The sequence below is a fragment of the Oncorhynchus tshawytscha genome, linkage group LG06, assembly GCF_018296145.1.
Source record: "Oncorhynchus tshawytscha isolate Ot180627B linkage group LG06, Otsh_v2.0, whole genome shotgun sequence".
Taxonomy (NCBI): domain Eukaryota; kingdom Metazoa; phylum Chordata; class Actinopteri; order Salmoniformes; family Salmonidae; genus Oncorhynchus; species Oncorhynchus tshawytscha.
Genome location: NC_056434.1, coordinates 38,840,126 through 38,856,507, shown reverse-complemented (window position 1 = coordinate 38,856,507; position 16,382 = coordinate 38,840,126). Strand labels below are relative to the sequence as shown.

Sequence of the window (16,382 nt, the reverse complement as noted above, 5' to 3'; positions counted from 1 at the left end):
GACAAATCTCTGAATGTCCTTGAATGGCCCAGGCAGAGCCCAGACTTGAACCCGATCGAACACCTCTGGAGAGACCTGAAAATAACTGTGCAACAATGCTCCCCATCCAATCTGACAGAGCCTCAGAGGATCTGCAGAGAAGAATGGCAGAAACTACCCAAATACATGTGTGCCAAGCTTGTAGCGTCATACCCAAGATTTGAAGCTGTAATCGCTGTCAAAGGTGCTTCAACAAAGTACCGAGTAAATATACATATGTAAAATTTCAATTCGGAATTGTTTCTTTATTTGCAAAAATTTATAAAATCCTGTTTTTATATGGGGAATTGTGGTGTAGATTGATGAGAAAAAAACAATTTAATCCATTTTAGAATAAGGTTGTAATGTAACAAAATGTGGAATGCACCGTATACTACTATACACACCTTTTGTCTTTGCCCAGTGACAGTGTTTGTGGGGGGACAGTTCGGACACATGCCAGGCATGCGTTAATGAATATGTAGAGTGTATGAGCCTGAGGACTGACAGCTGACTGGATCTGACAGCCTCTCAATAATGAGGGAGGAGATACAAAGAGATGTAGGCTACTATAGGAGTAGTCTACAGACCTGATCACTGGCTGGCCATGCCAGTCTCACAAGCCACCACACACTATTATTTTCAGGGCAGTTGTCTTATTCTATTGAGATACTATATGTTCTACTGAGAGACTAGTTTAACAGAGGTGTTCTTGGGGGGGCTATCCTCCTGTAGGTTTTCGCTTCTACCCCAGTTGTATAACTAACCTGATTCAGCTTATCAACCAGCCAATTATAAGAATCAGGTGCGCTAGATTAGGGTTGAAGCGAAAGCCTACAGGATGGTAGATCTCCAGGAACAGGGTTGGAAAGCCCTGTTCTAGTAAGAGATGACAGGTTAACAGAGATATTAGCGTGTAACTGAGATACAGATGGGGATTTGACATTATTTCACTATTCAAATAATATCATGACATATTTTGGGGGTAAAAAAACAAAACAAAATTAAACATGCCAATCAGGACCAATCAGAATGACGCGAATGCACATGGCAGAGGTAAACAGTGGACAGGATGCTTTTCTACATAGTTTTTCGCCATGATAGAACAGATTCTGTTCCAAAAATAGTTTCTGGTGAGTATTTTGCATAGATCTGTCAGGTCTAATTGAAACTCTGTATGCGCCCTGTAGTTGCTATTTGAAGTGGGTGGAAATAGCATACTGATGTCAGGGCAGACAAGGGCTAAACGCGCAGCAGTAGGTCAACGGGCAGTTATAAAAAACTACATTCAAAAGTTTGTTGTTTTATTAAATAAAGTATTTCAAATGTCACATTGTCAAAATAAGCCTAAAAAGAAATTCTCCAAAAATGAACACTCACTCAAGTTATCGAATACTAACGACCGTTCGGATTTCCAGATAACCGCGCCCATCCCTAAACAGAGATAACTCACTTGGCCTCCAGAGCCAGGGCGATGATCCCAGCAGCCAGGGGGGCCGATGCTGATGTCCCCGTGTGGGTGTCTGTACACTTCTGTCTCAGGTCTGTGGTCACCTAGGGGAAGAGAGACAAGAAAAAAGAACAGTCATATAGATTCCTACAGAAACGGGCTGATCTCACATGCAAATGGAACAACTCATTTAAACGCATTACGTATCTATGCAAAATAAAGAGTTGTGAGTATTTTGACATTGGGTGACTTCTGCCCAGGAGGGACAAAAAGATGATAGAGAAGAAAGGGGGGAGAGACAGCAAAGTCCAGAGTGTTGTACTTGTTGTCAGAGGCAGAGTAATGAGGCATGTCTGGAGCAATGTGAAGACACATCAGGTATGACAGGCAGAATGTTAGCTAATCAACCCACTCAGTGTGTGTGTGTCTGTGTAACTTACAAGCTACTGTATGCCCCAGAACACTGAAAATACTACGGTCTAGTGAACACATCTCTTTAGAACCGCGCTGAAAAGAGATGGCGTTCATTTTAGGGTATCAAGACTGGTTCTTACAGCTTACATCACTGGAATAATGACACAAAAGCAGAGGGTCGTCCATGAACTGAATCCATGAACTGAAACACCACCTGCAACTTGGTCCTGTCACAAACATTGTGACTGGTTATTGTCTTGTAACCGTACCGATAACGGAGTATAAACATTGCGATTGATTGCTTGTTGAGACAACAAGCAGCATGCGACTACTAAAACAGAAGTGCATTAGTTGGAGCGTTGTGCCTTCAGTTAACCACCTCAGAGTTAGACAATGACACTGCCAGACTGAGAGACGTGTTTGTTCACCTGCAGCAGCCCTCTGGTGTGTTTGGAAGGAACGTGGAGAAAGCATTGAGTTGCAGGAGGATTCTTATTAGTTGTGGTCAGCGAAGAGTGGTGTATATTAGTCACTATAGTTTGGTATATTAGTCACTATAGTGACTATATTAGTCGCACTATATTAGTCAATAGTTTGGAATTAATCACTATCTGTTTCAAGTGGAGTTTTACGCTGCTGTGTGTTTGTGTTTCAGTGTCAATCTGTTTCTATGAGGTTTCCTCTGATGTGCGTTGGAGCGATCCTAGAGGTGTGTGTGTGTGTGTGCGTATCAGAGGTATTTGCTAAATGTTTCTGGTTGAGGTTGAAGTGGGTGTGTGGGTGTTTCAATATGCTTCATTATTAGGAGACGGTTTTATGTTGTACTTTCTGCTTTGTTGTATGTGATAAAGATCATCCTGGACCTCGAGGGATTGCTAATGATGACTCACATCATCTGTTTCTCATTGGGGTTTCTAGAGCTGAAAATGCATGGAAGATGTGTGTTATACTGTGTGTGTGTGTGTGTGTGTGTGTGTGTGTGTGTGTGTGTGTGTGTGTGTGTAAGAGAGTGTGTGTGTGTCAGTACTACTCACTATCTGTTTCTCGTTAGGGTTCCCAGAGCTGAAGGTGGTGGCGAGGGTGGAGGAGCAGGCCTCACTGTACCAGGGCACCATGCCGTACTGGGTGGTGCTGCTGATGGACAGGGTGTAGATGCTGTTGGTGTAACCATCACAGTTACAGCTGTCCTTCTCACGACCACCGTTACCCGACGCCCACACAAAGATGGAGCCCAGCCCGCCGCGGCCCTGGAAATGAACACATATAGGCAAGGATGACACACGGGTATCTACCCCCCAAAAAAGACATACAGTATAGCACAGACAGACACACAGAGACATACAGTATAGCACAGACGGACGGACGGACAGACGGACAGACAGAGACATACAGTATAGCACACAGACAGACATACAGAGACATACAGTATAGCAGACAGACACACAGACAGACATACAGAGACATACAGTATAGCACACAGACAGATAGACAGACAGACAGACAGACAGACAGAGACAGACAGACAGAGAGACAGACAGAGACAGACAGACAAACATACATACAGAGACAAACAGTATAGCAGACAGACAGACACACAGACAGACATACAGTATAGCACACAGACAGACATACAGAGACATTCAGTATAGCACACAGACAGATATACAGAGACATACAGTATAGCACACAGACAGACATACAGAGACACAGTATAGCACACAGACAGACAGTATAGCACACAGACAGACATACAGAGACATACAGTATAGCACAGAGACATACAGTATAGCACAGACACACAGATACATACAGTATAGCACAGACAGACAAAGACACACAGAGACATACAGTATAGCACAGACACATACAGAGACAAACAGCACAGACAGACACACAGACATACAGAGACATACAGTATAGCAGACAGACAGACACACAGAGACATACAGTATAGCACAGACACAGAGACATACAGTATAGCACAGACAGACACAGACACATACAGTATAGCACAGACAGACACAGACACACAGAGACATACAGTATAGCACAGACAGAGACAGACATACAGTATAGCAGACAGACAGACAGACACACAGGCATTCAGATAGGCATACAGAGACATACAGTATAGCACATACAGACATACAGTATAGCAGACAGACAGACACACAGACAGACATACAGAGACAAACAGTATAGCACACAGACACACAGACACATACAGTATAGCACACAGACACATACAGTATAGCACACAGACAGACATACAGAGATATACAGTATAGCACACAGACAGACATACAGAGACATACAGTATTGCACAAACACACACAGACAGACATACAGAGACAAACAGTATAGCACGCAGGCATAGATATAACACACACGCACGTTCAAGTGTGTGTATGTGGAGAGATGGATGCAGATGGAGTTTGTGTGTGTGTGCGTGCATGCATCTGTATGTGTGTGAGTTTTCAGTTGAGAGTGACTGATAGTGTGAAATATTGCACCAGACAAGGATGTTTACCCCTCCATCCTGTAAAAGCCTTGACATCCTTTCACTGGATGTGATATGCTGTTGTATTCTTTCTGACACACACTGCACTGCTGCCGGCATAACTCTTATTAATGCATCATGAACTATATGGTAGACTACTGCTGCGGAAAAGCCAGTTAAAAAATGATCACTTCATCACTGAAGTTAGTTCGATCGCATCCCACAACTGTCCCAGACTGAATATTAAATATGAATATTTATTTCCCACGCAGAATAGGTCTATTTTTGTACTATAGGGGATAGTAGATTGACATATGCTAATGCTTTTGCTGTTCGGTAGGCCTACTCATCTTGTTGGCTGACGAAAACTAAATGTGGACAGTTTTTCCAATCTATTTATTTATTTAACCTTTATTTAACTAATAACAAATTCTTATTTACAATGACAGCCTACCCCGGCCAAACCATAACGCAGACGACGCTGGAACAATTGTGCGCTGCCCTATGAGAGTCCCAATCAAGGCCGGTTGTCATACAGCCCGGAATCGAACCAGGGTCTGTAGTGACGCCTCTAGCACTGAGAAGCAGTGCCTTAGACCGTTGCGCAACTCGGGAGGGCATGATTGTACTGGACTGGTAGGAGGAGCAGCAGCTGCATGATGATACAGTATAATATTATCTACTGAATACACATATATCCAACTTCTCTCCTTCTGTCATCTCCATAAGGAGGCCATTAGTCACAACTGGGCCATTCCATCATAACAATGGACATGCAGGCATATCACAATAAAGATACACTTTGAAGCTTTTTCTTTTCAGAACCAAATATATAAGAGGAGCTACATACTGAGGAGAAAATATCCTTCAGATGGAGAGTACAGAGAGAAAGGAGAGAAATAGAGAGTGCAGAGAGAAAGGAGAGAAATAGAGAGTACAGAGAGAAAGGAGAGAAAAGGAGAGAAATAGAGAGTGCAGAGAGAAAGGAGAGAAATAGAGAGTGCAGAGAGAAAGGAGAGAAATAGAGAGTGCAGAGAGAAAGGAGAGAAATAGAGAGTGCAGAGAGAAAGGAGAGTGGGAGAGAGAAGAGGAAGAGGGAAAACAATAGAGATGGAGAAAGACAACATTCAACAATGAAAAGGATATGGATATAGCAGAGCGGCACAGTTGAACAAATATGCAGAATACGGATGGGCATTTGACATTATTTCACTGTTCGAATAATATCACATTTCTTCGGATATAGTCGAAATTCACAATTCAAAAAAAAAGTGACTCTTGTCCAGCCAGAATGATGCAAATGCACCTGGGAGAGGTAAACACAGGACAGGCTGCTTTTCTCCGTAGTTTTCCGCAAAAAGTAACAGGTCATGGTATATCCTTTAAGTAACAATGTCACAAGGAAAATCTAATTGAATTTATAACAACACTTTTTCCATGATCAAAATAGGCCTATCACCCCCTCCCCCCCAAATGTTACCTTTATTTAACTAGGCAAGTCAATTAAGGACAAATTCTTATTTACAATGATGTCCTACCCCAGCCAAACTCAGACAACGCTGGGCCAATTGTGCGCCGCCGCCCCATGGGACTCCAAATCACGGCCGGATGTGATACAGCCTGGATTTGAACCAGGGACTGTAGTGACACCTCTTGCACTGAGATGCGGTGCCTTAGACCGCTGCACCTTTCGGAACCCCACTAAGTAATCGAATACTAATGTCCGTTCGGATATCCGTGCTCATCCCTAATGGAGAAATAGAGGGATTGATTGAAAATGTGAAAGAGGTTGCATAAAAGAGCAGGGGCAAGAAAGAGATATGACGGGAAGGAGGGGCTAGATAGGCACACTGTGTTGTGCCTCAACTCCAGCTGAGACTGAGATGAGAAACAGTGGAGGTGGGAGTGGGAGTGCCAACGACATGAACAAAACAAATCGTATCTCACACATGCATTACAGTACTGCTTAGGGAATGCGCCCACAGTCTTTATGGATCTAAAGAAGTGCTGTGAGAATGTTATTTCCCAAGCCCTATCCCCTGTAGAGGGTTTGTCCCAGCGTGTGACTCAGTGGGACTCTCCTGCTCTCTTCCAGCTCACCAGTCCTGATACCTTAAAAAGAAGACCATCTCTTTTCAGCATGGTTCTACTGATGCATTGCTTTGTTTTCTTATGGATTAAATCTAAATCAACAGGTATTCCCCAGTTCAAATCATTATGGGAATCTTTTCAGTAAAACAGAAAATGTCCTGTTTTGCTGCAGGCTATTATTTTCTTTCCATCGGTCCATTATCCTAGGAGTGTTAGATGTGAGATTTATGTTATATGAATCATATTTCTTACATTGAAACTCCATCTCCCCACATTCTTACAGCGATGGCTATCCTCTATTCCCTTCCTATCTAAATCTAACTCTGTGTCAGCGATTTTGCTCCCAATTCTCCTCTGCCATTTGTCATTGCAGATTTGTTTCAAGTTTCAAAGTTTATTGGCCACGTGCACAACAGGTGTTGCGGAAATCCAAGATGGCGTAGCAGTCAGACGTATTTGTCGTTCGTCTTGTCGTGTCCCATGTATATATATTTTTATATATTTTCTTCGCATATCTTTTTATATTTTTCTAATCCCCTACTTCAAAATATTCTCCTGCAACACGCCTCACCCAATGTGGTGTGGACCTGCTTTTTCTCTAACATATTTTTCTTTGCCTCTTACTGGAATATCTCCAACATAAACTAGCCAGCTAACGGTCATCAGCTAACCTCTAGCTCGGAAAGCTCTCGCCAGTTTGTACAACGCGATTCAACCATAGCATACCGGACCTATTTTTCTCTCCATATCCCCGGATTCCTATCGCAAGCTCTGAACCTTATCACCTTCCGACCTTCGCAGCTAACGTCCCCTGAATGCTAGCTGTCTAGAGCACAACGAACGGACTGTTGGCTTACGAGGCCCATCGAATACATTCCGAAGCCACTAGCTAGCAGTCAGCTATCCTTTGCTAGCGGTCATCAGCTACCTTTATCCCGGACAACTCTCACCAGTCTGTACAGCGTCACTCAAACCAGAGCTAATAGGACTTATTCTTCTCGATATCTCCGGATTCCTACCACAAGCTCTGAACCTATTTTTTTTTAAATTTTAAAGCTTTTATTATGATATGTTTTATTTCTTTTTCTCCACCTGGAATTATAGCAGCTAATGACCCCTGAACGCACAGCTGCTAATCTGCAGCCTGCTAGCTGTCTAAAGCACATTGGACTTCTGGCTTAAGAGGCCCTTCGGACATATTTCTTTGGCCACTATACATATTTTGCCAATTGGCCTGGTTTACCACATGGAGCCCTGCTGATCCGTCCACTGATGTAACTGCACGAGGGGGCCACAACAGACTTCCCTCCATCGCGTCATCCCTCTAAGGCCTTTCTGTTAGCCTGCTAGCCCCGTGCCGCTAGCTGCCTGAAGCCACGCACTGGACTTGTATGATCACCCGGCTACGCATGCCTTTCCCTAACGTCACCATGCCGTGTCGATTGCTGTTCTGGTTTGTAACTATTGTTTTATTTCACTGTAGAGCCTCTAGCAACTGCTCATCACCTGGTTTACGCCTCTTTCATTATCACTATATACACAGGCTAATTCAATCCTTAGTTCCACCCCCCCAGAAATCACAACGCAGTGTCATCACCTTATCCTACTCCTCCTCTGTTTGTCATCACCAGGCTCACTCATTTGTTGACTTCTGCAACCGTAAAAGCCTTGGTTTCATGCATGTTAACATTAGAAGCCTCCTCCCTAAGTTTGTTTTATTTACTGCCCTAGCACATTCCACGAATCCAGATGTCCTAGCCGTGTCTGAATCCTGGCTTAGGAAGACCACCAAAAACCTTGAAATTTCCATTCCTAACTATAACATTTTCCGACAAGATAGAACTGCCAAAGGGGGCGGTGTTGCAATTTACTGCAAAGATAACCTGCAGAGTTCTGTCTTACTATCCAGGTCTGTACCCAAACAATTTGAGTTTCTACTTCTAAAAAATAACCTTTCCAGAAACAAGTCTCTCACCGTTGCCGCTTGCTATAGACCACCCTCTGCCCCCAGCTGTGCCCTCGACACCATATGCGATTTGATTGCCCCCCATCTATCTTCTGAGCTCGTGCTGCTAGGTGACCTAAACTGGGACATGTTTAACACCACGGCCATCCTACAATCTAAGGTTGATGCCCTCAATCTCACACAATTGATCAATGAACCTACCAGAAATAACCCCAAATCCGTAAACACGGGCACCCTCATAGATATCGTCCTAACTAACTCACCCCCCAAATACACCTCTGCTGTTTTCAAACAAGATCTCAGCCATCACTGCCTCATTGCCTGCATCGTAATGGGTCTGCGAGCAAACGACCACCCCTCATCACTGTCAAACGCTCCCTAAAACACTTCTGCGAGCAGGCCTTTCTAATCGACCTGGCCGGGGTATCCTGGAACGACATTGACCTCATCCCGACAGTAGAGGATGCCTGGTTATTCTTTAAAAGTGCCTTCCTCACCACCTTAAATAGGCATGCCCCATTCAAAAAATGTAGAACCAGGAATAGCCCTTGGTTCCCTCCAGACCTGTCTGCCATTGACCAGCACAAAAACATCCTGTGGCGTTCTGCATTAGCATCGAATAGCCCCCGTGATATGCAACTTTTCAGGGAAGTTAGTAACCAATATACACAGGCAGTTAGGAAAGCTAAGGCTAGCTTTTTTAAACATAAATTTGCATCCTGCAGTACAAACTCAAAAAGGTTCTGGGACACTGTAAAGTCCATGGAGAATAAGAGCACCTCATCCCAGCTACCCACTGCTCTGAGGCTAGGAAACACTGCTACAACCGACAAATCAACTATAATTGAGAATTTCAAGAAGCATTTCTCTAAGGCTGGCCATGCTTTCCACCTGGCTACCCCTATCCCGGTCAACTGCCCGGCACCCTCCACAGCAACCCGCCCAAGCCCCCACCATTTCTCCTTCACCCATATCAAGATAGCTGATATTCTGAGACAGCTGCAAAATCTGGACCCCTACAAATCAGCCCGGGCTAGACAATCTGGACCCTCTCTTTCTTAAATTATCTGCCGAAATTGTTGCAACCCCTATTACTAGCCTGTTCAACCTCTCTTTCGTATTGTCTGAGATTCCCAAATATTGGAAAGCTGCCGCAGTCATCCCCCTTTTCAAAGGGGGAGACACTCTAGACCCAAACTGCTACAGACCTATATCTATCCTACCCTGCATCTCTAAGGTCTTCGAAAGACAAGTTAACAAACAGATTACTGACCATTTTGAATCACATCGTACCTTCTCCGCTATGCAATCTGGTTTCCGAGCTGGTCATGGGTGCACCTCAGCCACGCTCAAGGTCCTTAACGATATCATAACCGCCATCGATAAGAGACATTACTGTGCAGCTGTATTCATCGACCTGGCCAAGACTTTCGACTCTGTCAATCACCACATTCTTATTGGCAGACTCAACAGCCTTGGTTTCTCAAATGATTGCCTCGCCTGGTTCACCAACTACTTCTCTGATAGAGCTCAGTGTGTCAAATCGGAGGCCTGTTGTCTGGACCTCTGGCTGTCTCTATGGGGGTGCCACAGGGTTCAATTCTCGGGCCGACTCTCTTCTCTGTATACATCAATGATGTCGCTCTTGCTGCTGGTGATTCTCTAATCCACCTCTACGCAGATGACACCATTATGTATACTTCTGGCCCTTCTTTGGACACTGTGTTAACTAACCTCCAGACGAGCTTCAATGCCATACAACTCTCCTTCCGTGGCCTCCAACTGCTCTTAAATGCAAGTAAAACTAAATGCATGCTATTCAACAGATCATTGCCCGCACCTGCCCACCCATCCAGCATCACTACTCTGGACGTCTCTGACTTAGAATACGTGGATAACTACAAATACCTAGGTGTCTGGCTAGACTGTAAACTCTCCTTCCAGACTCACATTAAGCATCTCCAATCAAAAATGTAATCTAGAATTGGCTTCCTATTTCGCAACAAAGCTTCCCTCACTCATGCTGCCAAACATACCCTCGTAAAACTGACCATCTTACCGATCCTTGACTTCGGCGATGTCATCTATAAAATAACCTCCAACACTCTACTCAGCAAACTGGATGTAGTCTATCACAGTGCCATCCGTTTTGTCACCAAAGCCCCATATACTACCCACCACTGCGACCTGTATGCTCTCGTTGGCTGGCCCTCGCTTCATACTCGTCGCCAAACCCACTGGCTACAGGTTATCTACAAGTCTCTGCTAGGTAAAGCCCCACCCTATCTCAGCTCGCTGGTCAACATAGCAGCACCTACTCGTAGCACACGCTCCAGCAGGGACCTATCTCACTGGTCACCCCCAAAGCCAATTCCTCCTTTGGTCGCCTTTCCTTCCAGTTCTCTGCTGCCACTGACTGGAACGAACTGCAAAAATCACTGAAGCTGGAGATTCCCATCTCCCTCACTAGCTTTAAGAACCAGCTGTCAGAGCAGCTCACAGATCACTGCACCTGTTCATAGCCCATCTGTATACAGCCCATCTATCTACCTCATCCCCATACTGTATGCATTTATTTTGCTCCTTTTGCACCACAGTATCTGTACTTGCACATCCATCTTTTGCACATCTACCATTCCAGTGTTTAATTGCCATATAGTAATTACTTCGCCACCATGGCCTATTTATTGCCTTAACTCCCTTATTTGCACTCACTGTATATAGACTTTGTTTTCTTTTTTTTCTACTGTATTATTGACTGTATGTTTTGTTTATTCCATGTGTAACTCTGTGTTGTTGTATGTGTCGAACTGCTATGCTTTATCTTGGCCAGGCCGTAGTTGCAAATGAGAACTTGTTCTCAACTACCTTACCTGATTAAATAAAGGTGAAAAATAAATAAATAAAAGGTGTAAAATAGTGCAGTGAAATTCTTACCTTGAGAGCTCTTTCCCAAAAATAGTGATAATAATATAAATAATAGAAAATAGTATAAAAAAATAAATAACTAAAAACACACAAGAACTACGATGAGAGTTAAAGAAACACAATAATGCAAGTATATACAGGTCAGTGCCAGTACCTTATTTTTTATTCAATGTGCAGGGGTACTGGAATGGTTGAAGAGGGTTTATACATAAAAAGTGACCAGTAGAAGGATATACATGTAAACAGGGCTGAAAGGTAGCTAGTAGAAGGATATGCATGTAAACAGGGCTGAAAGGTGACTGGTAGTAGGATATACATGTAAACATGGCTGAAAGGTGACTGGAAGAAGGATATAGAAAGGTGACTAATAGAAGGATATACATGTAAACAGGGCTGAAAGGTGACTGGTAGTAGGATATACATGTAAACATGGCTGAAAGGTGACTGGTAGAAGGATATACATGTAAACAGGGCTGAAAGGTGACTGGTAGTAGGATATACATGTAAACAGGGCTGAAAGGTGACTAATAGAAGGATATACATGTAAACAGGGCTGATAGGTGACTGGTAGTAGGATATACATGTAAACATGGCTGAAAGGTGACTGGTAGAAGGATATACATGTAAACAGGGCTGAAAGGTGACTGGTAGTAGGATATACATGTAAACAGGGCTGAAAGGTGACTAATAGAAGGATATACATGTAAACAGGGCTGATAGGTGACTGGTAGTAGGATATACATGTAAACATGGCTGAAAGGTGACTGGTAGAAGGATATACATGTAAACAGGGCTGAAAGGTGACTGGTAGTAGGATATACATGTAAACAGGGCTGAAAGGTGACTAATAGAAGGATATACATGTAAACATGGCTGAAAGGTGACTGGTAGAAGGATATACATGTAAACAGGGCTGAAAGGTGACTGGTAGTAGGATATACATGTAAACAGGGCTGAAAGGTGACTAGTAGAAGGATATACATGTAAACAGGGCTGAAAGGTGACTAGTGGAAGGATATGCATGTAAACGGGGATGAAAGGTGACTAATAGAAGGATATGCATGTAAACAGGGCTGAAAGGTGACTAGTAGAAGGATATACATGTAAACAGGGCTGAAAGGTGACTAGTAGAAGGATATACATGTAAACAGGGCTGAAAGGTGACTAATAGAAGGATATGCATGTAAACAGGGCTGAAAGGTGACTAGTAGAAGGATATACATGTAAACAGGGCTGAAAGGTGACTAGTAGAAGGATATACATGTAAACAGGGCTGAAAGGTGACTAATAGAAGGATATGCATGTAAACAGGGATGAAAGGTGACTAGTAGAAGGATATACATGTAAACAGGGCTGAAAAGTGACTGGTAGCAGGAATATACACTGACACCTCCCTATTATTGAGTTGCACCCCCTTTTACCCTCAGAACAGCCTCAATTCATCGAGGCATGGACTCTACAAGGTGTTGAAAGCATGCTGGTGTTGGAAGCATCAACATGCTGGATCATGTTGACTCCAATGCCACAGTTGTGTCATGTTGGCTGGGTGTCCTTTGGGTGGTGGACCATTCTTGATACACATGGGAAACTGTTGAGTGTGAAAAAACAGTAGAGTTGCAGACCTTGACACGCTCAAACCGGTGCGCCAGGCACCTACTACCATACCCCGTTCAAAAGGCACTTAAATATTTTGTCTTGCCCATTCACCCTCTGGCACACATGACCTGGATTCACCTGATCAATCTATGTAATGGAAAGAGCAGGTGTTCCTAATGTTTTGTTCACTAAGTGGTAATATACTAGTGGTAATGTATACATGTAAATAGGAGTAATTGTGAACAGTAGCAGGACAAATAGGTAAATACTAATGGTAATGGCAGTCAATAATCAATGGACAGCAGAGTAAGGGAGTAATACATCTAATCAATAAGGCTAGCATCCCGGGGTGGTCTCTTCACTGTTGACGTTGAGACTGGAGTTTTGCGGGTACTATTTAATGAAGCTGACAGTTAAGGACTTCTGAGGTGTCTGTTTCTCAAACTAGACACTAATGTACTTGTCCTCTTGCTCAGTTGTGCTCTGGAGGCCTCCCACTACTCTTTCTATTCTGGTTAGGGCCAGTTTGTGCTATTCTGTGAATGGAGTAGTACACAGCGTTGTACCAGATCTTCAGTTTCTTGGCAATTTCTCGCATTGGAATAGCCTTCATTACTCAGAACAAGCATAGACTGACAAGTTTCAGAAGAAACTTATTTGTTTCTGGCCATTTTGAACCTGTAATAGAACCCACAAATGCTGATGCTCCAGATACTCAACTGGTCTAAAGAAGGCCAGTTTTATTGCTTCTTTAAATCAGCACAACAGTTTTCAGCTGTGCTGACATAATTGCAAAAGGGTTTTCTAATGATCAATTAGCCCTTTAAATTATAAACTTGGATTAGCTAACACAACGTGCCATTAGAACACAGATAGTTGCTGATAATGGGCCTCTGTACCCCTATGTAGATATTCCATAAAAAAATCTGCCGTTTCCAGCTACAACAGTCATTTACAACATTAACAATGTCTACACTGTATTTATGATCAATTTGATGTTATTTTAATGGACAAAAAAATGTGCTTTTCTTTCAAAAACAAGGACATTTTTAAGTGACCCCAAACTTTTGAACGGTAGTGTAGGTATTCCTCTTGTCCACGTGTGAGAGGGTAGTGTGGAGTGCATTGTCAGTTGATCTGTTGGGGCGGTATGCAAATTGAAGTGGGTCCAGGGTGTCTGGGATGATGGAGATGATGTGTTCTTGGGCACAGGAATGATGCTGGTCAGCATAAAACAAGTAGGGATTACAGACTGGGGCAATGAGAGATTGAAAATGACCGTGAAGATGCCTGCCAGCTGGTCTGTGCATGCTCTAAGAATGCGCCCTGGAATACCATATAGCCCCGTGGCCTTGGAGAGTGTTGACCAGATTAAAAACTTTACTCAAGTCGGCCTTCGAGAGCGAGATCACCCAGTCCTCTGGGACGTTAGGGGCCCTCATGCACAGCTCGAATAAATGTATTGCGTTCGACTGGTAGGGAGGCATCATGGCTAGGTCTATCTTTGTAATCCATAATGGACCGTAGCCCTTGCCACACGCGTCGAGCGTCGGTGCCGGTATAATAGGATTCCACCTCGTTCCTATATTGTTATTTTGCCTGTTTGATGGCTCTGGGGAGGTCGTAGCGGGACTTCTTGTACGTGTTTGTGTCCTTAGCCGTAGGCTCGGGGTTGGCTGCAATAGCCCTGTGTGCGGTAGCTCTGTCCTTTAGTTTAGCGCATATGTCAGTGTTAATCCGGTGCTTTTGATTGGGGAAGCAGTGAATCTTCACTGTGGAGACAACGTCTGCAATGTATTTCCTGATGAAGCACGAGACGGAGGTGGTTAGCGCGTCGATGGTATCAGCAGGAAAAACATATTCCAGTCAGCGCTAGCAAAGCAGTCCTGCAACATAGCCTCTGAACCTGTAAGCAGGCTGCAGGAGTATAGAGACATGATCTGATTTGCCAAAGGGGGGACGGGGGAGGGTCTTGTATGCTTGTTTGTGGGTTGAGTAACAGTGATCTAGGACTTTATCAGCCCCAGTGGAGAAGGAGATGTGTTGATACGTTTTTAATTTTTTTTATTTCACCTTTATTTAACAAGGTAGGCCAGTTGAGAACAAGTTCTCATTTACAACTGTGACCTGGCCAAGATAAAGCAAAGCAGTGATCGGTAAGCAGCTCAGACAGCTGATGCTTAAAGTTAGAGTATAAGCTTCAGAGATTTTTTTTTATTCGTTCCAGTCATTGGCAGCAGAGAACTGGAAGGCGGCCAAAGGAAGTGTTGGCTTTGGGGATGATCAGTGCAATATACCTGCTGGAGCACGTGCTACGGGTGGGCATCACGTGTCTTAGTAACGTGGAATTAAAATTGCCAGCAAAAAGAAAAGCAGCCTCTGGGTGAATGTACAATTCATTAAGTGCCAGCTTGTTGTTGTTGTCCTGAGGTGGAATGTATTCAGCAGTCACGATAACAAAGAAAACCCTTCTACCCAACCCTTCTACCTCTCGGGAGGTAGAAGGGTCAGTATTTGATCATCAGGTATTCCAAGAGGGGTGAACAATAAGTAGAAACTTCCACTGCGCTAGAGTCTGCACCAAGGGTTGGAACCGGTTCAGGGAACAGAACTGAAAAATAACAAAATGATTTGAGGAACAGAACCTGAACCTAAAGTGATCTATAATGTTCCGGAACAGAACTTATTTTTAAAGCATGGGAACCGGTTAATAATGTTATTTTAAAATTTAGTCCCACAAAAGTCACAACAAAGCGCCTATGCAAAGCCCTAACTCTGTCACTCAAACTTATTCCAGCGCCTGCCTGCCAGCTGGAAATCTTTGCCAGAGGGTGTGCGTGTGTGTGTAGGCTGGGATTACACGAGATCTGAATGACATGGGTAATGTATTGGGTGTTCTGTAAACTCGTCCCCAGGCTCAATTGCTACTGCATATAAAGACTGGAAACACTGTGCAACAAAATAGGACTTGAAAGGGGCGTAGGTAGAGAGAGAGCCTGCCACAGCTGTATTAAAATTCCGAAAATCATCAATCAAAATAAATGTTCTATCACAGTGCCAATTTTATTTTTGGGTAGCCCAATTGATTCTGAGTTCAGATATATAAAGTTATGTGAAAACTATTTCAAGATGCATACTTTCCGATATCCCGAACTCACCTCCTTGTTTAGCCTAAATCACTTGCGCTGCTCGCACTTTGAAACCCAGAGTTCAAGTTCAACTTTCAACTTTTATTTGTCACATGGACATGTACAGTGAAATGCTAAACTTTCAAGCCCCACCCAACAGTGCAGTATTCAATATCAAAATATTATAACTAATAAAAAATAACATGAGAAATAAGGAATAAGTGAGGAAGCTACAGCGCATTCAGAAAGTAGGACAGAAAGTTCAGACCCCTTGACATTTTACATTTTTGT

At 43.5% G+C, this 16,382-nt stretch overlaps 1 protein-coding gene across 3 annotated transcripts in view; it reads right to left on the bottom strand.

Annotated features, from left to right (window-relative positions):
• LOC112253480 (furin) overlaps positions 1-16,382 on the bottom strand; it is a 194,998-nt gene that overhangs the window by 6,429 nt on the left and 172,187 nt on the right. For all 3 annotated transcript variants that reach the window (XM_042323238.1, XM_042323236.1, XM_042323237.1), the window contains exons 9-10: positions 2,917-3,129; positions 1,472-1,572 (exon numbers count right to left, since the gene is read on the bottom strand). In XM_042323238.1, coding sequence (XP_042179172.1) covers positions 1,472-1,572; positions 2,917-3,129 — 314 coding nt within the window. The remainder of the gene's footprint in view (positions 1-1,471; positions 1,573-2,916; positions 3,130-16,382) is intronic.